The sequence below is a fragment of the Dermacentor variabilis genome, chromosome 3, assembly GCF_050947875.1.
Source record: "Dermacentor variabilis isolate Ectoservices chromosome 3, ASM5094787v1, whole genome shotgun sequence".
NCBI lineage: Eukaryota > Metazoa > Arthropoda > Arachnida > Ixodida > Ixodidae > Dermacentor > Dermacentor variabilis.
Window position 1 is genome coordinate 91059034 of NC_134570.1, and position 27173 is coordinate 91086206.

General features: G+C 43.9%; 1 protein-coding gene across 5 annotated transcripts in view; it reads right to left on the bottom strand.

The window, feature by feature from the left end:
* The window catches only part of LOC142576030 (uncharacterized), a 155598-nt gene that overhangs the window by 32483 nt on the left and 95942 nt on the right, over positions 1 to 27173 (bottom strand). For all 5 annotated transcript variants that reach the window (XM_075685917.1, XM_075685915.1, XM_075685916.1 and 2 more), the window contains 13 exons: positions 26979 to 27077; positions 24470 to 24615; positions 23607 to 23667; positions 22537 to 22638; positions 18099 to 18206; positions 15648 to 15782; positions 15057 to 15114; positions 14595 to 14678; positions 7829 to 7985; positions 6976 to 7141; positions 6031 to 6186; positions 5073 to 5290; positions 1971 to 2103 (listed from right to left, as the gene is read on the bottom strand). In XM_075685917.1, the coding sequence (XP_075542032.1) occupies positions 1971 to 2103; positions 5073 to 5290; positions 6031 to 6186; positions 6976 to 7141; positions 7829 to 7985; positions 14595 to 14678; positions 15057 to 15114; positions 15648 to 15782; positions 18099 to 18206; positions 22537 to 22638; positions 23607 to 23667; positions 24470 to 24615; positions 26979 to 27077 (1623 nt within the window). The remainder of the gene's footprint in view (positions 1 to 1970; positions 2104 to 5072; positions 5291 to 6030; positions 6187 to 6975; positions 7142 to 7828; positions 7986 to 14594; positions 14679 to 15056; positions 15115 to 15647; positions 15783 to 18098; positions 18207 to 22536; positions 22639 to 23606; positions 23668 to 24469; positions 24616 to 26978; positions 27078 to 27173) is intronic.

A 27173-nucleotide genomic window follows, 5' to 3' on the forward strand; every position in this document is an offset into this window, starting at 1 on the left:
ATACGACAACCACCTTATCGCATATCGGCGAAAAAGCGCAACGTGATTACTTGCACAAGTGAAAGAAATGCTTGATGATGATGTCATAAAACCAACCCAAAGCCCTTGGTCATCGCCTGTGGTCCTCGTCAAAAAGAAAGACGGAACGCTTAGGTTCTGCGTTGACTATAGAAAGTTGAATAACATCGCAAAAAAAAACGTTTATCCGCTTCCGCGGATCGATGATTCGTTAGGTTGACTGCGGCGAACCAGGTATTTTTCATCCATAGATCTGAAGAGCGGATATTGGCAAATCGAAATTGACGAACGAGATCGCGAAAAAACTGCCTTTGTTACCCCAGATGGACTGTACAAATTTAAAGTACTTCCATTCAGCCTGTGTTCCGCACCGGCCACATTCCAGCGAATGATGGACACTGTTCTGACGGGTCTGAAGTGTCACAGCTGTTTCGTATACTTAGATGACATCGTCGTGTTTGCGGCGACCTTCAAAGAACATCTGAAGCGTTTAGAGGCGGTACTTGAGGCGCTCCGCTCCACTAATCCCACACTAAAGCCAGAAAAGTGTCACTTCGGTTACGAAGAGCTGAAGTTTCTCGGGCATGTCCTGAACGCCGATGGCATCCAGCCTGACCCAAACAAAACATCTGCTGTTGCTGCTTTTCTGACTCCTCGTGACAAGAAAACAGTATGCCGCTTTCTCGGTCTGTGTGCGTATTATCGTCGCTTCATCGCTAATTTCTCGCGCATCGCCGAACCACTCATACGCCTCACGCAAGAAGACACACCCTTCGTTTGGACGGATGAGCAGGACGCAGCTTTCACCGAGTTACGGCAACGCCTGCAGGAATCACCCGTCCTCGCTCGCTTTGACGAGGACGCTGACACCGAGGTGCATACCGATGCAAGCAACATCGGTCTTGGCGCTGTACTCGTTCAACACCAGGAAGGCGTCGAGCGAGTTATCGCTTACGCCAGTCGCACCCTTTCACGTGCCGAAATCAAATACTCCACCTCCGAGAAAGAGTGTCTAGCGGTTGTGTGGGCCATCATGAAATTTCGGCCTTATCTCTACGGTCACCCTTTCAAGGTGGTGACAGACCACCATTCCCTGTGTTGGTTAGCCAACTTACGAGACCCATCTGGGCGACTTGCTCGATGGAGTCTCCGTCTGCAGGAGTTTGATGTTACCATCGTCTACAAATCGGGCCGCAAACACGAAGATCGCGAAGCAGCAGTTCTCACGAAGCAGCAGAGTACAGACGCACGACGCTACGACTTTCAACATCGGCAAGTCGAGTACCAGCCAGGTGACCAAGTCTGGGTGTGGACTCCAGTCCGTCGCCAGGGGTTGTCTGCGAAGCTCCTTAGTAGATACTTTGGACCCTACAAAGTGATACGCCGTGTTAGTGAAGTGAACTATGAGGTCATTCCCGTCGGTGCCGCGTTGCCTCGGCGTCGACAGCACCACTCAGAGATAGTACATGTCATTCGCCTCAAACTGTATTTCCCGCATTAAGGCGACGCCAATCCGATCTCATAAGACTTCCACACTTCCTATTTCTAGTTTAGTAAGCATCGGGTCGATGCCTTTCTTTTGGCGGGGGAATAATGCTGCTAGGTATCACGAGCCAGCGCTGAAAAAGAAGTTGGGACTGGAAGGCGCGCTCAGCAAGGGATGGGCGCTGAAGTAGAAGTAGAAGCTCAGGACGCCGGCTTGAATTTATTGCACGCCATCTTGTACAACTGTCTGCCTCGCCGACGCCAGGCACATCTTACACTGTCTTTTCGTGACAATATATAAGCATGTATTTGTTACATGCTGATATTGATGAGAAACATTTTAGATTTACTTCGTTATCTCTGTGCTCATTCGACTGAGGTTCGACTGTACACATCTAATAGTGTGAATGATTGCTACACCATAACTACATGCGTCTTCCAGAGAACAAGCAAAATTAGTTACGTACATTCTTCTGTGCGGCACTGGCCTGTGCAAGCTGCTCCTCAAGTTGAGTGTTGCGTTCTGCAAGAGTCCGCCTCTCTTCTTCAGTCTTCGACAGCAGCTGCCGCAATTCGTTGACGACACTTATCTGGCTCTCCCTGTGGTAAGGACACATCGACGCCAGATAATATTGCTTAGAAACTAAGGCTGCAAATAATTCGCAGCTAGTTTCTCATGCTCTAAAAGGATGATGACTGGGGCGGTATTCTTGACTAACAACTTTTGGGAATGCTTTTATTTGTTGCATCATGCAGCATCCACCAGCGACACCTCACTGGAGTGGCAACCAGCATACACTGAAAGCGATATCAGTGAAAGCGAACAATTCAGAATACAGACCCAGTCAAATCTCATTTTAACACAGTCGTACCCAACACAAAGATTCCTACATCATATTCAATATTCGTCATAAGCATACATTCATTACATGCTCATATTTCAGAAGGAAGATTCCATATTTACTCCATTACATTTGCTATTTGGTTAAATCAATTTTCAGGCTCGACTGTATTAAGTCTGGAAGAGACTGCTGAGGACTTGCTTGGCACAAGCTTGAAGGTATGAAAAGTACCACAGTTTGTAGAATGCATCAAAGCTGGTCCTTCATATTCACGAATTGTGTCCATCTCCAAGGCGATTTTACCTTCATCAAATTGACAACAAGAGGCATAAATGAGTCTACCACACATTCCCGCAGCCAAGTAGTCCTCGTAGTATAGTTTCCTTGTACACACTGACGCTATTCACCATAAAACCACCTCATGGCTTCAAAAGGGGCTTCACAAACCAAAAGTGGTTCACTTTCTCTTTATATTTTGATGTTTTCTTCGGTCCTGCAGTGGTGCTAATCACCTATCAGCCCGGCTGTCTGATATGCACATTGCTCGCATCTTTGCTTTTATGCAAATAAGCCTTGGCCAACTCGTATTTCATTGGTCCAGTGCAGATGTTTATTCAAGATTCCTTTGCCTGTACTCTTTACTGAACTCTCTTTCCTACATAGCAGGCAATGCTATGATTGCTTGACAGACATCTCTCACTGATAACATTTGGGACCAAAAATTAGTGCATAACGCATAAAGAGAAGGTATGCATAGGTACGATGTAATTCACATCGTCTCAAACATTCATGTCACAAAATAAATTATTTTACATTCTAAATCTAGGAATGTAATTATTACAAGGAAGGTGCCACAGATTAGCAACAAACAAATGGAGTGACATGTTTCCATGACCAGGGGCCTTAGCGCACCACTTGTGCTTGTGACAAAAACATACAGTTAAACCTCGATATAAAAAAGACAGTAAAATCAGCAATGTGCTTCGTAATATCGGTGTTTCGTTTTATGGTTAGCCTGCTGCTCGCTTCAACGCGCCTCCAAAACTCGAGATTACAGAACTTCTTGCATAAGACACGCGGAAAGACAGCGCACAATGCCATGCTCTCTCAGCTCGCTCAGTCATTGCACATGCAGCTGATTACCTCTGGAATGTGATACACGGGCCCTGTTTGCCACACCCCAGCCACGGCTATGCCAGGAAATAATTTGAGCACCAGCCTACACCCCCCCCCCCCAACTCTCTTCTCCCGCTCCCCTGCCCTCGCGCATGCTTGTTCCCGTTACCGTGAGATCGCTCCACTCCCCCCTCTCCCCTTGCTCACGTCGAAAGATGGCGCTCATCAAGCCACCACCCTTCTCAGCTCATCCTCACACGCATTTACTCGCACCTAAAGTAAGGGGGGGCACGATAGGATCTTATCACACTTGGACTTTACACAACACGTGGGTTATCGAAAGACAAATCTGTGCAACAGACGCAAAGGACAGCACATCACATGACTCGCTCCTCGCTACGTGCGTAACCAGTGTCGCCAGCAAAGAGCAGGCGCCACCCGCGTCGTCTCATTGTCAGGTTTGGCGTGATTTGCTACCGGTAAATGATTCTGAGATCTAGAGGGTCACAGCAAGTTCCCGCAATATTACCTAACATGACGACATCCAACCTGCATATTCAACACAATCCAACACAGTGGCTAATCAGCCTGATCTTCGCACATGCTTTCGCATTTCACGAAATAAGTTCTGCTTTTGCTGCCATTCCCTCTGTCCGCATCGCGTTATCGTTTCGATAGTTTCTGTAGACCTGGACAAGCCTTGTAGTGAAAGAGGCGGCCCCGGCCAATGCAGTGCCATTCTAAGAACTGCAGCGTTTGGGCACTGTGTGTGCGATCCCCGCATCAGGCTGACGTCGGGAAGCGCTCGCACTGACAAAGTCTGCTATCGTGTCAGCCGGGGCTGCCTCTCCACAACGCGCTCGGCACTCCTTTTGCGCTGGAAACGAAGAGAAACGCTTGCTTGGGCGTCAAGAACGAGGGTCTCTGCAGCGCACACAACGTGTGGCACAGCGCGGGTGTCTACCATAAATATGTTAAATATTAGAAAAATCAAATAGTAGACAATCGATTCGCGAATCAAATTATTCTAACTTTCATTATTCGATTCAACTTGGTGATATTGGAGTATTCACACAACCCTAACTTATTGTCTAGGTGTTCCTTCGTGGCAGCAGTGAAATTTCGTTACACTGAAATTGTGCATAAACGCTCTTCTTTATAGTATATTCAGGTTCAAAATACATAGTGTTCTATGGACAAGAAGTTATCAAAAGTTGAATCCTTTGTTTTATTGTGACTTTCATTACATTGAAGTCTGTTCTATCAAGGTTTAACTGTGGTACGTTGCATACAGGAAGCACAAAGAGTAGATTATTTGGCCTAACCTTTCATTCACAAACTGCAGCTGTGATACACGAAGTAGTTATTCCGTAAAAGGGTCACTGATCATAAACTACTGCATTAAATATGTATGTAGTAAGCCTTTTATGGCCAAATTTCTTCCATAGCTTGCCCAGCATTGCCTGCTATACATGGAAGGGAGCATAAACGCATACCTGGAGAACTAAGGGCAGAGGGGTTGCTCGGCAGTTCCCAAAAGCCAACACTGAGGCCAAAAGGTTTGTGAACCCTTTGCATGCAGAGAAATCTCTATAGAACAGGGCAGCGCACATTTCTCGGCGAAGTTCCTCAACGGCACGGGCTTCGTTCTCTCTGGTCTCGGTGACCTGACGTGCCAAGTCTTCCCGGTGAGCGTCAAACTCGGCCTTGAGGCGTTCCATCTCCGCCCTGGCCACCACAAGCTGGCGTTCGTGCTCAGAAGCCTCTGAGCCCAGGTCCTGGCCCTGGATTTCACGCAGGCGCCGCTCCTCGGCCAGCAGTTCTCGAGTCTGCACCATGCCGACACATCGCAACTTCAGTAAATAGGTCTTTGAAAAGTGAAAGGACTTGCGTCTTTCGTGCACTGTAACACCTTCAAGCACCAATTATTTCTGCCCATTGAAAATGCAGTTTCTCCACAATTTTTGCATTTCAAGAATCATGAAAAGCCTACAGAAGCAGAATGGATTGGGATTGCAGTGAGTTTTCTCAAGTTTACAGAATGTGAACTCTATACGAGAACTTCAGAGGAAATGTGATAGCACGAACTAGTTCGTGTCTATCATACTTGGGGAGCACCTGTGAAGCCACCTGAAAAATACGCCTGATACAAAACATAGTAAAAGAATGAAAGAAGTGAACACGCTGCATAACTATGTACCGACACTGACAGCGAACACTCAACTATCTGCCATCTAACTCATTTTACCAAAGCACTTTACACCATATTATTCAAACTTGCAGGGCAAGTCAAATCACAAGTGTTTCAAAATGCATGCAATACATATTAAATTACAATTATGTTCGTCCGTGCTTTTGATTTTGATGCACTACAGCTTGGTGTGCACAAATGTGTAGACAGCACATGAAGGGAATAATTTTCTAGCATTTATCAAAGAGCCCGCAGCTCGCATCACAACGACTGCCATATTCATTATCATCTATATAACTCCACAGCAGGACAATGGCTTCTTTCTCTCCTAGTAAATCTTTGTTCGCCCCAGGAAGAGCACATCAAAAGCGCCCTCACCTGCTCGAGCTCCTGGGTGAGCCTCTGGGCCTGCTGCTCTGCGGCAGCCAGCTTGTCCTGCCACGACCGCAGCTGGCTTTCCAGTTCTACTTGAGCTTCGTTGTTGGACTGCTCCAGAGTCCGGCAACGCTGCACACGCTCCTCCAGCTTGCCCTCCTGCTCAGCAAAGGGGGAAAGAAGCAATAATCAAATGAAGAAACTGTCCGCAGAAACCAGCAGCGAGACACCTTCAGTGTCGAAAGGGCCTGCCACATGGGGTCTAGCGGCTGGAGAACATATACAATCGCATTTTGGCAAGGTACTGAAAGTTGGTGCCATAAGATTGTGTTTTCCGAGAACACATTAACCGGTAAAATAGAAGTATAAATGTATTGGGTCATCCTTTGTGTTCTTGATCGCAAACATTGGCGCCAGGATATCGTACGAAATGGGATCATATCAACGAGGTTCTACTGTATTTCTGTTGCTGTTATACATTGATTCAGTGGAGCAGGTGGGGGTGCTGTAGAATGGCCTAAGTAATCGAGCCGGTCTGAAAATTAATCGACTGTATGTGTTTTCTTTTTAAATCAGTTCTTAATTGTTTGTGCCATTACAACAATTTAAGACAAGCTCTACAGAGTTGGCAGCTATGTATCACACGCTCTGTCTTTTTTATTTTCCCTGGCTGGTCATAAACCTTGTAGACATTTTTTTCATTACACCAAGTAAGTTTGCCAGTAATTCAGGGAGGATATTTGGCATTGAAATATTGTCTTCAATTGCGAATGCATCTCCAAGCTTTTTAACCTTCCTCTTTCGTTCACTGCTACTAGTTTACCAAAATGTACCAACCTGCCCTTTTCTCGTTTCTTTTGAAGTACCTGTAGGCTTCATATCAGCAAAAGAAGAGCAAGAACTGTGGTCTGCTCATCACGCCGACATCATTGGATTGTGAAATCTCACCAGGTCAGCCAGCCTCTGCTGCAGTGAGGCAATCTCACGGGCGTGCTCGGCCGTGGTGCGCTCGGTCGCAGACTGATGCCTCTCGGTGAGCTGGGCCACCTCTTGCCGGGCCTTGTCGCCTTCTTGGGACAGGGTGCGCACCTGGGCTTCCAGGTTTTCCACCAGCCTGAAGGACACAGGAACGTTTTCAGCATACGCACCATCCCAGTTGATATCTCTCACTTGCATTAAACTACCGACATTGACTGCCCACAATCAGTCAAGACTTACAGCTACACAGGTGTCAAAGACTGTTCTTAAGCATATCTTAATGCCCTTCTTCCTTTGGTCAGCAACTTTACAAAAAGCGTTACAAATGAATAGGCCTAACCTGCATCTACTGCCAAGGGTGAGGATGAGATTAAAGAAATTGTTTCATGTTAAAGGCAAAGGGGCTTGTCAATAGAAAAGCAACTGTCAATAATATGTCTGTGTATTACACAGACATATAATTGATGTTGATTTTTCATTTATGAGCACCTTACCTTCAACATGAATTTCTCTAGACACATTAGTAGCCCTGGACAGGGGGCTGAAGTTTAATAAAAGTTTCTCTTTCTGTCTCAATGATCAAGTGAGCATGCTGACAACTGGGTCGGTGTAACGTAAGAATTGCTTCACCTTGATTTTATTCCTAGCTCATCATCCACCGCCCACAGTCGACCAATATTGGTTATAATACAGGTGTAACGCCACTTGGGTCACTGACGAAGCATGGGAAGGAAAAGTATTGAAACAGCAGCATTACATTATACCAGGCCTGGTTTGCCTGCTGCACAAGTGAGTGTGTGGAAGGAGAGACTTGCCGACTCACCTCTCCTTCTCCTGCAGTCGGCTGTTGAGCTCTTCAACCTGGCTGGAGCCTCCGCTGGCGGCCAACCTGACTGTGCCCAGCTCTTCCTCCAGGGCCCTCTTCTGGGTCTGCAGCTGCTTGCACTGCTCCTCCAGGGAGGAGACCAGCCGCTGCTGGTCTGCACGCAATGCAACGATGGCACTTTGCAGCGAGAGAAAGAGGCAAGCACACTGGCAGATGTGGCAGGTATGCAAGAGACTGTTCAAGGATTTCCATGAGCAGTGAGGCACACTCGAAATTCCACGATTAAGCTTCCCCACAGGCACTTCAGCATAGTGCAACAAGTACATGAGCACAGAGGACGAACAAGACACACACGCCCTGCATCCATGTCCTAGTTGCGATATACCAAAAAGTCCTGATGACGACACACCAATAGTCACAAATCTCAACACCTATCAGGTTCCTCTCAAGACACAAGTAGAGCCAGCATGGCTGCAGGCTACATTGTGGATAAGCTCGTTTGGAGACTTGATTCTTGTGAAACATGAGATTTCTTGTCCCTTGTAATATATATACACATATATAGCCGATTAGAAGTGTTCACTGCACCCAGGGAGATAATCACGAAAGAAAAATTCACACATTTAACAACAAAAATACTATTATTTTACAAACATTTGGGCCAGCAGCCTGGCCTTCATCGGAGTGAATGAGACACATGTACACACACTGCATAACACCATAGAAGACCATTCAAACGTGCCTGAGGTAGCTGATCTCGACTACCCTTTTTTGCAGCCCATCGACATCACTGTCAACAGCAGTGCATACATTATAAATAATCTGAAAGTGTCCACATCAGCAGTCATTGACGGGATTAATACCCGTGTCACACGGGCGTTTGGAAGGCCTTCCAACCGATAGTCAGTTGACTCAAAGGTCAAGTTCGAGCTGCCACACGGGCAGTTTCCAAGGCCGCCGAGTCAATAGTCTATCGAGTCAACGGAGCACCTTACAACTCTATCGAAATCTCGATGGCCTTTGAGCAATGGAAGCGGAAACAACGCGAACATGCCCTCTCGTTCACAGTGTGCTCATACTCACGGTTAGAAAAAAACAAATCAAACCAAGATGCTCTAAAAATATTATATATGAGTGTTATTAATTATTCAGTAAAGTATTTTTGCCACTTGACATGTGCGAACACACACCAAAACGGCAGCCGCATCGAGTGGCGCAAACGTTGCCGCAGTTTCACTACTCAACAACTTAAAAACTAAACATATATGTATGGCGATGTATAAACAAATTCTTTTATTATATAAATAAACATAAAAGAAATTATAATGCTTTTAAGTTGTTTTAATGTTGTTTAACCTTTCGTGACATGAAAACAAAAATCATGATCCGCAGCGCCACACAATTTTGCGAGAAACGCCTGAACCACTCAACGGCCTTTCAAAAGTGCCATGTAGCACTGCGACAACTCCTTTAAGTCGATAGAGTTGTGGCATTTCAAAGGCCGTTGACTGGAAGGCCTTCCAAATGTGCCCGTGTGACACAGGTATAACTCAATGATACTAAAAAACATGATATCAGCCTCTAGTTAAATATTATGTCATATTCTGGCAATCGCTATCAACAGGAAAGGTTCCCGAAGACAGGAATATCACGAAGATCATTACCATCTTTAGATGTGGCAATAGAAATTCACCCCTGAATTAGAGGCCCATTTCACTAATTTCAATTTGCTGTAAAATCATCGTTTCCCATTTTTACAATAATTTAGAGCATAACGTTTTCTTTCCAAATCAGCATGGATTGAGGAAGGGTTTACTTGTCATATGAAACACAACTATTCAAGTTAACGACTGATTGACATTTTAACTTTTTAGATTTTTCAGAAGCCTTTGAACACACAGCTCACAGTCGACTAATTTCTAAACTATCTTCCGTGTGTTTAGAGTCACAAAAGCTATGTTGTATCCAAAACTTTCTAACCAATCAGCAGAAGTTCACTGTTAACAATTTTTTCTCTTCCCTCTCTTAAGTTTCCTCTGGTATACTGCAGGGCAGTTTCCTCGGTCCACTGCTTTTCTAATATATAATAACTTACCGAATAACATATCTTCTAATGCACGGATTTTTGATCATGATTGCATAATTTACCGGGTGTTTCCTAGAACTGATGACCACATAAATATTCAACATGACTTTCACCTTATTAGCAGTTGGCATAGCACATGGCTAATGTTGCTTCATCCAAATAAATGTGGAGTAATGTCTTTCACTCACAAGCATTCCAATTCAACCTTTTCATACCATACATATATCAATAACTTTGAGTCTACAGTGTCTTCTTTCAAATATCTAGACATAACCCTGACATCAAAGCTTTCCTGGACTACACTTATCAACATAATCTGCAGCAACACTTCCCGGTCCCTCAGACTATTTACGATGGAACCTGCGTAAGACGCATACTGATGTATGCCCATTAGATATATAACATTTCTTTGCCCTAAAATTGAATTTGCTTCTTCAGTACGGTCCCCTCATTTCATTTATTTAAGCACTATGCTAGAATCAGTTTAGAACATAGACGATCGATTAATCTCACAATATTACTACAGCGCAAGCATAACGCAAATTAAAAACAATTTATCATTTCCTTCATTGAACACTTGTCATGAAACAGCACTTCCATTGCTGTTTACATTCAAGTACATTACATTTACATTACATTTTGTGGGGATGCACGAGTCTCACTCGTCCCCTCATATGTTGTTTTCTCGCATAGCTCCCGTCTCCTGTAATCTGGCTTCGCCGCATGGCTTTACTGCAGCAGTCGATGTGCTTGCAGGGTAGTACAAGAGATGGCGCAAGTGTTCCTCTGCTAACGCCACCTAACGGTGGGGTTACTTGGGGACAAAAAGGAGAAGGCTCGTCCTCTTTGGCTCGCGGTTGGTAAGTGGCACGGACGTTCTGCGCGAGCGCTGATCCATGCTTCTGCGAGACTGTCTCACGAAGCCTATCCCAGAATGAACGAACACAATCGTTCGAAAGCGCCACCCTTCGCGTGACTGTACACGCGAATGACCAGGCGTTGGTGTCCAGCATGGGGCGAACATATTCGCTCGTTATCCAGTCGCGGTGAGTGAAACTTAAGCGATTTGTCGTGCGCCCATTGGCATATTTTACGGACAGCAACTCTGCTAGCAGGCATTAGTCTATGAAAGGTGCAATAAATGCCTTTGTGATTGTTTGCGCTACTGTGTTGTCGTTCCTTGAGAAAGCCACAATTTACATTACATTTAGACTAAAAGTACATTCCCGGACCAAGGCCCTATCCAATAACTCTGCAAGTCTCTCTACACACATCACAAATATTATATAATCATCTTTCTTTTACGTGCACGTATGGTAAAACAGACACTTTTAACTTCCATATATCATGCACTTGTAGAATGACATTCTCGATATCTTGGTAGCTTCAGCTAACGAAGAAAAATTCTGTCCCAGCCTAAACGCACATTCCTTACTTCAATTACCTTCTTGTCTGCTTTGCTTCTTGTCTGCATATTTCGTCTCTTTTGCTTTGAGCATTTTCGACTTCGTGTAAACTTTATTCTCCACTGTATCTTTATTAGCAAAGTGTTCTTATAGTTTGTATAATTGTATGCTCCTTATACTAGGTAAAATTTTGAAGCTCCCCCAACCCAGTGCCGATTCTTTGTGCCTGTAAGGCATTTTGAATAAATAAATAAGTGAATAAATAAATAAATAAGCAGAAAAACTATTTGTATCTGTAAAAACTAGAAGAGCTGCACCATACTGTGAGCTACTATGTCCATGGATCCTGAAATCTATGTATTGTCAGAAAACAAGTTAATCTTTAGAAATGTCAGTGATAAAAAGCGGCACACTTATGGCAACCTTGAGGTAAGTGACTCAGCAACTCATTTATTGATTGCATGCCACAAGCACACACTTTAGGTGACTGCACTTCACCAAGTAGCTTTCCCCTCATACACTATTTAAAACCTAAGCAATCGCATCTCATGGTCTACCTCTTCATACTGTGACTACAACACAAGTACCCAACCTCTTGGCAAAATCCCTGGGAAAGCCTCAATGATATGCAATTTCTTTGGTGCAACACTTTTAATATGCTCTTCATCAACTTTTTCAGCATTGGTAAGCTGCTGCATAGCACTCGCTTCAGCTTCATGAGATCCCACAAACTTTAGCCTCTTATGCAGCACCATTGCCACTCTATGCTGCCCCTAGACAAGAGTGCACAAAATGGACGAATCAGACTCCACTTGAATATGGGGCATGTTTAACGTGAGTGCAGCCTAACACCCCATTCAACCTTCATGTTGACACTACAGCTGAACTTCGCAATTATAAACTCAGCAGGGGAAATCGAAAAAAATTCACTGTTATGTTTATATTGTTACGTGAAGGACGAGTCCATAGAACGAGTAACTATTTACAGGTTATATTTACAACGGTTGCAGTGCTGACCAGTTAGATTCACAGCGCGAGCCCAGTTCGTTCTTCTTCCTCTTTTCTGGAGTGATGGCGCCCATGCGCCTCGTTCAAACAAACAAATACCACACGCGTGTAGCATAATCCCCCGGCAGCAGAAGCGATGTCCCGGAGTCCCTAAATGTCATCACTGGGAGGGTGATACTGCTTCAGTCGTGTAACATGCACGATACCACTGGACTGGGAAGCAGATGGGGCATCAGGGGCGATGTCGTAGGTGATGGGAGTCAAGGCACGAAGCACTCGGTGTGGGACTGTGTAACAAGACAGCAGTTTTTCGGACAGGCCGACCTGACGCGACAGAGACCATAGAAGCACAAAGAACCAGGCGGGAACTGCACATCTCGTTGTCACCGGTCGTAGAAATGCCTTTGACTCTCTTGGGATTTCAGAAGGCGGTCACGGGCAATTTCCCTTGCGTGGGCACTGAGGGTGATGGCGTCAAGGGCATATTCACTGGTTGGTGCCGCGTGAACAGGGAGGGTTGTGTCGAGGGGCAGTGCTGGTTCTTGGTCGAACAGAAGGAAAAATGGGGAATAACCGGCGGTGTCATGGCGCAAGGAACTATAAGCAAATGTGACAAATGGTAAAGCCAGGTCCCAGTCGGTGTGGTCTGAAGAGACATATTTCACGAGCATGTCTGTGAGAATGCGATTGAGACGCTCCGTGAGGCCATTTGTCTGCGGATGGTATGACGTGGATAGCTTGTGCCTCATGGCACAGGACTGCAGGATGCCCGCGATAACTTTTGAAAGGAATGTCTGGCCACGGTCTATGAGAAGTTGTCGTGGAGCTCCATGTAATAAAATCGTGTCGCGTAGAAGAAAATTGGCGACATCTGTGGCGCAGCTTGTAGGAAGCGCTCGGATGATGGCGTAGCGCGTGGCGTAATCTGTAGGTGTGTAGGTGTACGCCATCTTGAAGTGTGAATAAGCAAAGGGAACTGTCGCGAAGTGACAATTCCAGGCGGTCAATGATAATACGCGAGGACAGATCACGGCACTGCTCGTCGGCGACATGGAGCAGTGGAAAAACGGGGAAAACACACACGGCGGTGTCAGTATCCGACGTAGAGGTCAAGTCTTCGACTGGGTAGCGAGAGAGGCAATCTGGGTCCTGGTGTTGGCGTCCCGACTTGTAAGTCACTGTGTAGAGATATTCTTGTAGTCGGAGGGCCCAACAACCGAACCGGCCAGTAGGATCCTTGAGCGACGAATGATTCAATGCTAATGCATTACCATTGACAGTCATTGTGAGATGGGTTCTGCCCCATTTTGAAACAAAATTGTGGTGGATTCGTAAGTGCTCTTCGACAGTATTTTACGCAATTAAAGGAGAGAAAATGCACTTTTTGTAGGTTGTTAGTTGTACAGGAGTGAATAATATGGGGTCTAATGTTCCGGCAGATGTCACTGATGTGGAATTGCAGTTAGTGGCGTTTTCTTGTTGAGAGATATGAAATGCATTGAATCTTAAGGGTGTGCGTTGAGGATATGAAAATATTTTGTCGTGGCCTGAATTTCTAGTTTTGGGCTTTCATTATCATGATGTTCAACTGTATACCACATGCAAACATCTGTGAACCCAGCTCTCCCCACGAGTCTGGTATTCTCACAACCATGTCGTGTACGACAACAGTGCCACCCCATGCAAACATTTCCGAGCATAACAGAGTCACTAACTTGTGGAAACAGCAACTTAATTTATTATCTTGCAACATTTTGGTGCAACAAATGTCACAGATGTATGGACAAGCTTGCACCAATAGCCTCTTGAAAGTGCTTCACTATACAGAACCACGGACTCGAAAATTTGTAATTCTAACTCGACTATTGTATGTCCACGCAGATGAGATAAAGAGGTTTTTCATAATGATACTGAATATTTCGTCTTGCAATTGCTATCAGTATTAAACTACGACAAATAGTCAACTGCAGTCAGTACATATACGGTTTAATTGCATATAGCACTCACCTGTGGCCAATATATACTCATACTGTACAGTTGAACCCCATTACGACGAAGTCACACGAGACATCAGCACCTTCTGCATATTCCTTACATACAGTATTTGTTATAAGTATACATATCCATTACATGCTGATACAAGCAAGGAACATTTTAGCTTTACTGTGTTATATTCAATACGTCATTATACTTGTGCCCGTTATATTGAGGTATGGCTGTACAACTGAACACCTATTTGTGAAGGGAACTACCACGTACATACCTGCAGCATCACTTTTGATAATCTGGGACTCTTCGCTGAGGAAGTCGTAGTCTGTCTGCACCTTTGCTAGCCTGCTGTTCAGATCTGGAAAGGCAAAAGAGAAGCGAAAGTGATAAGTGGGGGCTGCAAGTTACGAGCATATGCTATTAATGTTCACTGACTGCATCAACATTAGGCAAATCAGTTGTTAAGTTTTAAATGTTACACGATAAGTTTGCTTCCAATTCACAAGTGATGGCAGCACATTGTGTTTTCTCTTTTTTCCTTGTTCTGTTGTCCACGCTGTTCTCCACGCTATCCATGCACCAGAATAGTCACACTCATGATGACAATCTACCCATCTCATTTCTCATGTGTCTGCCAACTGCAATTAAGGATGGTTCACAGTAGAATTCGATGATGATTTGCAACAATGTAAACTACATCTGCTTCAGCAATCACAGCGATAAAGAACATGCACACCTTCAATGACTTGCTGCTGGCTTTCATCCTTTTCCTTCAAGGCTTGCAGGTTCTCCTCCTGAGGAAAGAAAAAAAAAATTGTGTCTTCACAGGTTGTACCAGAACAGGCAAGCAAGGCTATGAACTGATATATTCTTATGCCTAAACAATAAACATCATAAACATGGGATCCACTGCATGTTAGTCAGGGAAACAAAGTAATTATATATGCGAATGTGTACGCTCACTAGTTCTTCAAAGGTGAAAAACTGCGTCTTCTAACTGTAGTGTCCCCTCTCCACCTTTTGTCATTTATATTATCTTGGCTTAACCAAAGCAAATCTTTCTGCACAGAGTCAGGCTATCTAGCTGTGCCCAGAAATAGCAGAATGTTCAATAACACAGGCAGAGGGAAAACTTTTAACCTTTACATCTTGAGTCAAATATGACGCCATAAAGAACAAGGCTCAAAATGACAAAAGGGTCAGGTCCACCCTACAAAACACACAGGCATTCTTTTGAGGCAAGGTCGAAAAGAGGACAGTCAAGCAAGAAATGAAGAAGCTCTTGGTGTCACCCAGCAGTTGATAAGCAGCTACGGCTGTCACTCACAAGCTCGACCGCATTGTCCCTGAGACCGAGCAGTTCCTTGGACTTCTGCTCCAAGGAGGCCTCCAGTCGGAGCAGCGCCTCATCCCTTGATATGAGGTCTTCCCGCAGCTTGCCTATTGTGCTTCCGTCTTCAACCTGGAGCATGCCGGCAGAAAATGACAAGTCATGAAAATCGTAAGCAAGCTGAATCTTACTGTCCTCTAATTAAATGTCAACTACAGCAAAATTTTGTACTGCGTATAAAGCATAGTTGCAGATAGCATAGATCTAAAGCAGCCTCTGAGCAAAATTTCACACTTCAGATATGAGTGGATGATGCATCACAAAAAGCTTGTGAATGCAAAAATATAAATTTTTTTATATCAAAATTGAAAAAAAAAGTAGCGCCATTAGTGCTTGCCAGAAATGAGACAGCATTTGGAACACTGACATCCAGCACAGCTCCTTGGCGTGACCTCAGAGATTAGGGGGTCCCTGTGGCGCGCTAAAATTCTCAGAGGCCACAGTCTGGGATTTGCCTCATATATGCTAATCACCAGGTGGAAACGTCGGTTGCCAAGGTGCTACTTAAAGGCTGCTAATAAGCAAATCAGACAATTACTAGCCATGAGGATTTGCCAAGATCGACTCAAGTGTATACACAGGAGAACCTTGTTGATACGATCCGGTTAACATGATTTCCCTGAGCCAACATTCGCGATCGAGAACACAAAAAATGGCCCACTGTAGTTATGCTTCTTTTTTACCTGTTAACAGATTCCTGGAAGACACAATCTTTCCACACCAACGTTCAGTACATCGCCAAAGTGCAATCATACGATACGTGTTCTGGCTACTGGATCCCATGTGAACAAGAAAGGCACAAGGCACGCACGATCGAAAGCAGCAGGCGCCTGCCGTGGCAGCTTCCCTGCAGCACTGGCCCGCCCACGTCGCATTAAAACGGCAGCATTTTCTTTTCCAGCACCATCAGATCTCCTCACGGGTGGTCGCACGTTGCATGCACAACTATTGCCACCATTTCTTTTGCAGCAAGCACCTTTCCCCATCTGTTTCACAGCACATGTGGCATGGTGCCATTGGAAGCGTACTGCATGCTATTCATAGATAATATCCCAAACATTCCGCCGTTCCCATCTGCAGGTAGCACGAAGTGAGCGTTGTGTTTCACTCTGGCCATTGACAATGTCACATTCCAGCATTGCCCACCAGTTCGATTTTGCTCAGTTTACTGTCGCTGTCTTAAAACACTACGCAATAATTAAAATAAAGGACACCTGGGCCACTCAGACCCCACCAGCTTGACATGCGTCTCTTGCCGTAAGGATTCTCGCCAAGTGGACATGTCAAAAATTAGCACGAAAATGCCCCACCTGAAGAAGCTACTGACCCAGGGCTGAATTTGAGGAGTGTAAATGCAAGCTTGCCCCAAAGCTGGAAAAAATGACAACACACTTCTCGGTCCCACCAGCTCAGTGCGTGTCGGCGTCTCGTGCTGCAACGTATGTGAACTGCTTAACATTACCTAGATGTCGAGTACAGTTGAGTCTGCCAAATTTTTAAGTGACTTCAGTTTAGATCGTACCTATTCCTGGTTGGTATGCTCTTTCTTACATTTTTTTTCTAACCGTATGACTGAGGTTCTTCTGCACTATTCCCCTCATTTACATAATCAAATTAGCTACAGTGCAGTTTCTTTCCAGTTTGTCTTTAAGTTGAAGACACAAAACATACAAATTAAAATAAAATGTAGGAAAGTATAGTTGCTATGTGGAATGTGCAGATTTTCTTTTTCTTTTTTTTTTACTTTTCTTTCTTTCTTTCAATTCCCCCACTTAGAAAAAAAAGAAGTGACCCAGAGCTTAGATGCGCATAGATTTTCTTTGTACCATTCGCAAGACAATACAGAAACTTTGTCCAGTGGTTCTTCTTTTCTTCTCTCTTTTTTTTTTTTTGTATGGTAAATACTTCTGCCCAAAAACATGCAATTGGCTGTTTCAATACACCATTGGCTTAATGTTCTGGTTACAAACCAGGAACACAAACATTCTTTTGCAGTGTTTTACAAATTTCGGACAACCCTACCATCAAATTTTTTACTCGGAAAAGAAGATGTAGAGCCACCTGAAAACATCCTTTAAGTATTAAAGTATTTGTAAACAAGAAAAATTTTATGCAAGCTTTAATGAAGTGCAATGTTATATGAGCACACAGCATGTGCACCATACAATATTTCATTTCAATAACTTTTTCAACAACTTCTCATTTCAAACTTTTTCGTTTCATTCTCAAAAACATGCTGTTGGCTCATTACAGTTTGAATGGTCAACACAGTAAAACACAAGTTAGCATTACTTGCCGAAAGGCACTGCACGATCTGCCTTGTCTTGATGAGTCACAAGATTGCTCATCCATTGCAGAAAGAATGCATCCACAACAAGCAGCACTGACCTGCTTAGCTTCAAATGTGGACAGCTTGGCTTCGGCTTGGCTCAGGGCTTCCTTCAAGTTCTGCACCTCACTTTTGTACTGCACCATGAGCTCCTGCATGCCGTCATCCTGCGTGGAAAAGAAATAAAGCACTCAAATTGTAAAGGACCATGTTTGGCAGCAAGGTTCTGTCACAGAAGACAGGTAAAGGCAGCAACGAGGCTTTTGATACCAGAGTGCAATCTATGCGTGACAGATTTAATGGTGACACGGAGAAAAATGGGACACCTTGCAGAGCATAGCCTCAACTTCCTTCATAGAGTACTAGCAAAAACTTCTGCCCCTCTTTATTTTTGCTTCAAAATGTAGCCGTCAGCACAGTAACTATGGTGTGAAGCCTCAAGTTCCAATGTGCCCCACTGGTAATTATTGGCAGTATTTGCCCAGATGTAACGTAACGGTGGGGCTCTTTCTGACAACTAAAACTTAAAAATAATATTAATATGATTATAAAGCAAACTAATAACGATGCATAATGCAGCCGTATTCATTCACTTATAATAAAGCTTCCAAGTACAGTATGATGGAAGATTCTTCATTGCGATGCATGCCAGTGCAGGTCCTCATTATGCTCTGTTAAGATGTTTTAATAGGATTCTGAAGCTCTGCGGTATGGGGCAAGACAGTGCATGCCAGCCCAGGCAATGGACACATGTTGCTTTAGTTATTGTGGATGATTCTACAAGACTCAAAGTCCCTAGAAAAGCCTTCTTACTGCAACTTTAGCCCTTTCAATTACTGGCCTCGTAATACCCTGTGTTGAGCTGCAGTTTCACTATTTGCTGACCTCAGCCAACTGCCATCGAGAAGCTGGGTCTCCCACAGAGCGCAGTCATTCAGTAACAGAGCTTAATACAGTTTTAGCAGAGTGCTGCCTACGTTGCACTCCACTCAGATTTCAAGCACTGAGACACTGCGAGGAACAGGGTAGATTTTGAAGTTTTCACAAACCCAGCTTCCCTAGAGGGAAGCGACACAGCTTGGCTGCAAAACAACCAAGAAGCCAAGTAGATGCACCCTCAGGCTCCACTAAATTGACTTCACAGAGAAGCAAGGGAAGTGTTGCATGTTCTGCTGCCGGTATAAGTATTGTGGGCCTCATGCACTAGCGTTCTGGCTAAACTGTTGTGTGTGAATTGGTAGCATACATTGGTCTGAGCGGATGAGACCGTAAATGCGCAGCTAAATCTCTCTAATGACGCAGTGAAACCAGAATGAGAAAATAGAAGCTTAAGATCGAAGCCATGGTTCCAAATATAATGCTACGTACTTTCTCATGCTGGCATCTCAGTAAAAAAAAAAAATAGCTACAATTATATTGGTGTATTCTACTAGCCTTCGTCCGGCAGGGAACATAACTAGATGATGATGATGATTATGATGATGATGATGATGATGATGATATTGGTGCAAGTTCTTATCACTGTTTTGAGTGACCAACTTTAAAAGTAACTCCTGCACCATTCCATGGATGTTCAGTGACCTCAATACATCAGTGACATCAGCGATCGTGTGATATCACAAACCGGAGTCATGCCATTTGGAAGTAAGTACAGTGTTCCAAGTCAAATCGTGCTGCCAAAAGCCAAGCGCACATAGCCGTCTAGCACCACCCACATCCTCTTTACCTCACTAGACACTCCTAGCATTCTGTGATGAATAAGCTTGGATAAGACAATACTCTGGTGACTCAAAGCTTCCCTTGTATCTTGTCTTTCTTCCCAGTGGCTACATCGATCACATGTTGAGTGCAAAGAATTCAGGCAGAAGGGAAGGACTGATCTGTAAAAGTAAAACTGTTACTACTCTCAAATGAAAATTAAAAATTTTAAATGTTCCTTAAAAATGTTCAGCACTTGGTTAGCCATGCCTAGCTGTTGCCACGGTCACTGACGCCAGAGGCAGGAGACTTGGAACTGCTGTTGCCACTTGTCTTTCGTTTCTATGAACTAGCCGTGATTACAGTTAAACCTTGTTATAACAAAGTCACAGTTTACATAAATATACAGTGAAATGCCAATAATTAAAGATCACTTAATTTGAATTGATGGATAATTCGAACTGTTCTGTTGGTCCCGGTAAAGTCCTATGTACTTGAATAGAGAAAAACTCCCGTAAATTCAAGCTTCATAAAAGCTACAGAAATTCTGAGAATTGTCTACTAATGTGTAAGGACTGTTTCGTTCGGCTGTAGCCTTCGCTTTTGCTTAATTTTGCTTACTTGCTTTTCCTAGCTTATGTGCGGCTACCCATGGCCTTTCTAGTGACAAAGAATTCTTAGGCTTTAGTAGAGAATTGTCAGATTTTCTCACCGCATCCGGTCCCTTCAATGCAATCATACCACTTTAGCTAGAACAGCGCACCTCGACGGAGCAGTGCAGTCGAAAGCAAACACCAGCTGCCGCAGCAGCACGAGGCATTGCATAAGGAGACGGTGCATCACCGCGATGCCACGTCACCCTTGCTGTCGCGAGCCTGTGTTATGCGCCCGTTCCTTGTCTACACACGCTCTCGCCAGCATTATGACTATGCCTCGGTAAAGCCCAATGAGAGCGCGCCAAGCGTCTTGCCCGCAAGGTTTTCATAACTCAAAGGGCGCTCAGCAGTGTTCAATTGGACATTGGGCCACCCCAAAATCTCAATTTGGCCCACACCCAAATTTAAAGTTGGCCCAAGCCCACATTTCAGTTGTACCAACCCCAAATATCAAGTAGGGCTGCCCCAAAATTGAAGTTGGCCTACTCCCAAATGTAAGCAGGGCCACCCCCTATCCCAAATTTCAGTTGGGCCACCCCTCACCCCAAAACATCAAGTTGACCCACCTCTAAATTTAGGTAGGCAGACATACAAACTTCAAGTTGGCCCAACCCCAAATTTCAGTTGACCCACCCCTAAATTTCAGCTCGGCTCACCCCCAAATTTAAGTTGGCCACTCCCAGATTTCCACTTGACTCATTCCTGAATTTAAGTTGGCTGCCTCCAAATTTCAAGTTGACCCACTCCCAAATTTAAGTTGCCCCCCCCATATTTATTTTTGACCCACCCCAAAATTCAAGTTGGCCTACCCCCAAATTTCAGTTGGGCCACATCCAAATTTCCTGTTGGCCCACATCCAAATTTCAAGTTGGCCCACATCCGAATTTTAAGTTGGCCCACAACTAAATTTCAGTAGGCCCACCTCAAAATTTCAAGTTGACCCAACCCCAAATTTCAGTTGGCCCACACCGACAATAAGCTTCCCTAAGCATTTTCTAAGGAGCCTTATGTATCTTTATGGTTATTCTTGTCTTATATTTTTTTTACTTTAAATTGTTTCTTATCACTTAAAAGCTACCAATCATCTACATTTACACTATCATAATGATTAAATGTCTTTGCAAATTACGTGTCTTTGTGCAGATGCAAGGCATTATACTTTTCGCGTGACAGGGCTGAAAAGCTAGCAAAAGAATATGCTTGCATTAAAACAACACAACAGTTATTTCAAATAATATCTCCCATGCACTGCTTTTCAGATAAACTCGGCGTAAAGGTGAAGGTTCAATGCATCGCTAGCTGCTGTGATGTCGCGTGCCATAAGAATTGCCAGGAATGGCTCGTGAGGAGCCAAGACCAAACAGGAGCAGGCAAAGCAGTGCGCACCCTCCTTTCCCATCCAGCTTAAAAGGAGCAGGAAGGAGCCCCCAGCATGTGCTTATCATATTACCATACGCATGCTGGGGTGATTTTCTACTATCATGCACTTGATCACATTGCCGCATGCTTGATCACATTGCCGCATGCTTGATCACATTACCGTGTGCTCACCTACACCCCCCTCCTAGGGTGCGCTCTATCACGTCAGCTCCAACATTGGGCACGTGGGAGTAGGGTGTGTGCCTTCCATCCTTCACGACTCACTCTCACGCATTTTCACTCGTACCCACAACAAACCACGCACAAGGCACTATCTTATTGTACTTGGACTTTATACGGAGCCTGGACATCTGGCACATGTCGTTGCACATTGATGGAAAAAAAAGAAAAGATTTTCAATGCAAACCTACTGATTTTATTTGAATAAATTTCTGGTATTCATGAGTTCGAATCAGCCAGATTTTACTGTACTTTCATTATATCCAACTTTCGTTATAATTTATAACATATGCATATATCCATTACGTGTAAGTATCGGAAAGAAACATATTATATTTACTTCATTACATCAGGTAATTTGTTATGTTCGCGTTTGCTATGTTGAGGTTCGATCGTACAAATCTTTTGTGCTCAGTGAAAGTAACCTATCTGCTATCCCAAACGTGCAATCTACCAATCTAGCCTCATTTTCTTTCAGCTCCGGTTTTCACATGGCGAAGTGGATCCACCTCGAAGGCGCACACACACTGCCACACGGACGCACCTGGGCACTGCTTTGCAGTTTGGCCGCCTCCAGCTGGTCTTTGTACTCCTGTAGCTGCTTCTCAAGTCTGGAAATTTTCTCCGCTTGTGCAGTAGCTGCAGTCTGTGCAGAGAAAGGTGCCAGGGATAATCATTACTCCACCACAAGAATACAACACCAAATTGCCTCAAGAAGATATAATAGGACATTGCTACAATTAGGCAACCTGCACAGTCAGTTTCACTGGCAAGAACATTTTTTTTCACTGACTAAACAATGCTATAGTAAGACTTATTGACAGATTGACACACCAGAGCATTATATGAGCTATGAGAGATGCCATAGCAGATGGCTCCATATCAACCTTTACCACGAAGGGTTCTCTAATATGTGCCCAAAGTTGCACGAGTTTTTGCCTTGAACCCCCAACCAGAACGCAGCTGCAACACCACGAATCTGACACTGACCTTCTGCTAAGCAAAATACCTTAGCAGCTAAGCTGCAGCAGTGGGTCACAGTGATGGGGTACTAGCACCCGCCACTACACTCTGCTTGATTGATTGATCAAATTACCGATCTGAATGCACCCAATTTGCTCCTGAATTATCGGAGAGTGATGCAGTGGATGACTCCAGATTATGTAGAGCATCCATGCTTCTTAGACTCTGAATACTCAGTTGTAAACATTGTTGCATACTTCTCATCTGGCAAAGTGGCCATAATTACAAAGAATGCAACCTGCAATTCATTGCTCAGCAGCACAGCAGTACAGGCCCTGAGCCACAGCAGCTGGTTGCCACAATTCTTTCATGAAAATGTTATGAAAAATGCAGCAAAGGTTACAATTTAGAACCGAGATAACTGGCTTGACACCCTCATTTTACTCGTGCGTCTGAACTTCCACTGAAGCTTTGGGAATAAGGCCTGTTATTACCACAATGAATATTTGTACATTTAGCCCTGTCTTCAGATTAAAACTAGTAACTTTTTGTCTTTTCGAAAACACATAATGATCACATCGTGCTGTTAGCCTACATCTGCAATTGTTCAGCACAATTGTGACTATGTATGCACAACACAAAACTACTCACATAATTGTCCGAATGCAAAATTTCCTGTTCCTCCAAGCGGAACTGCAGGTCTTCCACTTTCCTGTCAAAAATAATAAAAGGCAATTCACACTAAATGCACAACACAGCTTTGCACCTAACGACAAACAGTCAAAAATGAGCAAATCACAGCACCTTGTCACGCTCCTGAAAATATGTTTTTCACACAGGAGGCAAGGATTTTCGCTAAAAGATTAGAATTTGTTCAGAATTCTGTACAGAGTGCGGCCCAACTAAAATAAAAAAAAAATTTGCAAAAGTGCAATATAACTGTGACATTCAGTCTGACTTAATGCACCTTCAATGTAGTAGACCACACCCGTCATTACGAGTCATCGTCATACTTTTGCTTTTTGACACGAATGCTATCACCGCAAAATGTGTTTGCTTTATTTTTGTTTTATTAGCGACACTGATGCAACTTCTTAATTTTGTGTTTCAAAGCACGAGTTCTTGCATTACTTTTGTACATCGATGTGACCAGTGTGGTGTCAAATCTATGCGGTTATCATCCAACTGAGTGCGTCTTCAACTCGAAGTTTTCAGCTCGTACATGAACATTGGATATCACAGAGAAATTTTTCCATCAAGTATAAATAGCGGCCAGGCAAGAGCCTCTTCTCTGATTCACAGACGGCTACAGTGCTTGGAATAACTATTGCTGCAGAGTTAGTCCTTTTCCTTGTCAGCACAAGTACGCCCAATAAAGTGTTTCTTTTCAGATAATTTATTTTTCATTTCCTTGTCCCCATACCGTGCAACGCTATGAAGAAGGCAACTTCGACGAGACCTAGTGGGCACAGATGGGACACACAGCAACCCTGGGGCATGAAGCAGTCACTCGCCTTTGGAGGTCCGAGTTTAGCGCCATGAGCCGTGCTCGCTCCTGCTCATGCTCCTCCAAGAGCTGGTGGAAAGACGCAGCTCGCTGCTCCATCTCCTCCGCATAGCACTGGTGTTCCGTGCGGAGCGCTGCCAGCTGCTGCTCTGTCTGCACGAAGCCATCACAAAAGTGGAGGAGAGCCTCAGAAATTTTTTGCATGTCCATATATCCATCGCCGATAGTGAAATACTAACATACTGAAGACCAAGAATGTGGCCAGAAAAGCCTAAGGGAGAGACTGAGCTTGCCCACACGTGTGTTGCCTTCCGCAGAGTACCAGAATACCAAAGACGTGGGCATGAGCTGCTATGCTGGTGCCAAACTCCTGTGACGCTGCGTTCAACTTCATGTTAGAAATGTTTGTGTGTTACACAAGTGTTCCTGTTAAAGGAGATAGAAAGAAAGCCAATATGCACTCGTGGAAATTACGTTGCTGCCAAACCCTGTAGGACGTCATCCACCAACGAGAACATCGTCAATAATAGTTTTGCATGTTGTCGTTGAACTTGGCACCACAAGAACTCACTACAAGTGTTGCTGCTCTGATATTCCTATATTCTCTAAACAACAATGTGTATATAGATTGATAAAACTCTGTAATCTTCTCTGGCCATATGTGGCACTACGTTTGACAAACAGATGCGAGGCACAAGCCGCTGATGACAAGAAGCTTACTCACGCAGACTTATAGGTATGACCAGAACAAGAGATATCTAAAGCTTGTTAACAGGGCGCTGCATCGACGTCAAAACACTGTGCAAAAACGGAAAAAAGATAAGAAAAAATGGACAAGCACAGAAGCTCATTTCAAAGAAAGTGTACCATCAATGACTTTGCAGTACCTTCCAGAAAATGGAATGATTACACTCCATGATATCATTTACAGCATGTACCAACTGGGTAAACCAGTGAAAGAAAATGCACATAAAAAGATATATTAATTTCAAGCTGTTGCCCAGTGTATTCACAGGATGGGTTGAAGAAATATTTCGAATATGAACAATTCTTTGAACTTCAGTGACACCACGTGCATCTCAAGACATTGTTAGAACAGTTGCTCCTGAATATGGCCGTTAAAAATGTTGTCCTAATAGGGCATTTGCAGCGATCGGACTGCCATGTTCTTAAAGAAACGATGCTCTCTTCAACGAGAATTGATAATGATAGTGCCATGTTCACTCTCATGCCTCATACTTCTCCTAATGCCTAAATACGAGGCTTGTAAGAAAATTTTAAATAAATAAATTAATTAACTAAAATAAATAAATAAATATGTGAGATGAGATCAAAAACCTTAAGCAAGACAAGGGAACTGCTTATCCATAACAACATGCTTAAAGATACACAGGTCAATTAGATCCTTCCTGCACACACAAATAAAAATGCACTGATATGTGTAAAACAACTTAAACTGGGACCAACAATGGTTTCATACAAAGAAGTTTTCGAAATAGCATTCTCAGGCAGCTTTGCATACCTAAAGTCCAAACTTTTTGTACGTCTTCCGAGTTTTTTTTGTATGCCTGGTGGATAACATCTCCCAACTATGGACCACCTATTTCTGAAACTCCCTTTTAGTACTGCCATCAGCTATGGAAAGGTTTTGTTTCTTCCTACTTGAATGCATGGTGACAACCATACTATCAGACCTGTCACATTGTGTTGCATCATAAAATCAATGCCGTCACAATTTCAGAAAAAATCTTTATTGTCAGTTGTTAACGGCTGTATAACTAGAAAGAATTTTATTTATGCTCTGTGCAGACGAGTTGCATCTTCCCCTTTTCGCTAACACCTTGCCATATATAGATGCTTCACGCATCAGGCCTTTGACATATAATTACGACAATTAATTTTATCTGTGTTCATAACGATCCCTTGTTTCTCTCACTGCCATCGTCCAAGTCTAGCTGTAAAGTCGCGACATACTGTGAATACTCAATCAATTACACTTGTTGACAAAATAAGAGTCCCCAATACAAGCTCCACCCAGAAAAACCACATCACACATGCCACCATATTCGAAAACGTAGTTCCTGATGAACACCGATAATAGAACAAATTCACCTCCACAATGACCTCACAGAAATTAGCAAATGTAATTGGTTAGTGCACTACATGAATTCTCCAAGTTGGACAGTAGTGAATTTACCATTGCATTCCTAGGTTCTTGCAGCAGAAACAGCACGAGAAATGAGTACCAAGATGCCCACAACACAAGCGCCGACTGCTTTTGTGATGTTGGCCATCTTCCTTCTTGTACACATATACATATTTCTGTTCATCGAATAAACTACCAGTTGATAGTCAGCGCTTGCATTGTGTGTGTCTCAGTCCTTGCTTTTTTGTGCAGTTTCCACTGCAAGATGCAATGCCAACTAGCCCAATGTTGCAACCTCTTTAACTCCTAAGTTATCACTGTAGCCGCTTGTGCGAATTGGCATACTTGTATTCAAGAGCGCTACGGTTACCTCTTCAACTTGCACAGCGGCCCTGGCAACCTCTGCCCTTTCGAGGTCACGCTCCTTAAGCAGTTGCTCCACATGTTCTTCCTTCTCTTTCAGAGCCACCTAGAAACAATGGCAGGAGGGCAAGCATTGATTATGCGGCTCCTGCGCTGACTATCAATCAACGCTAGTGCAACCTTCACTTGAGGACAACTGAAA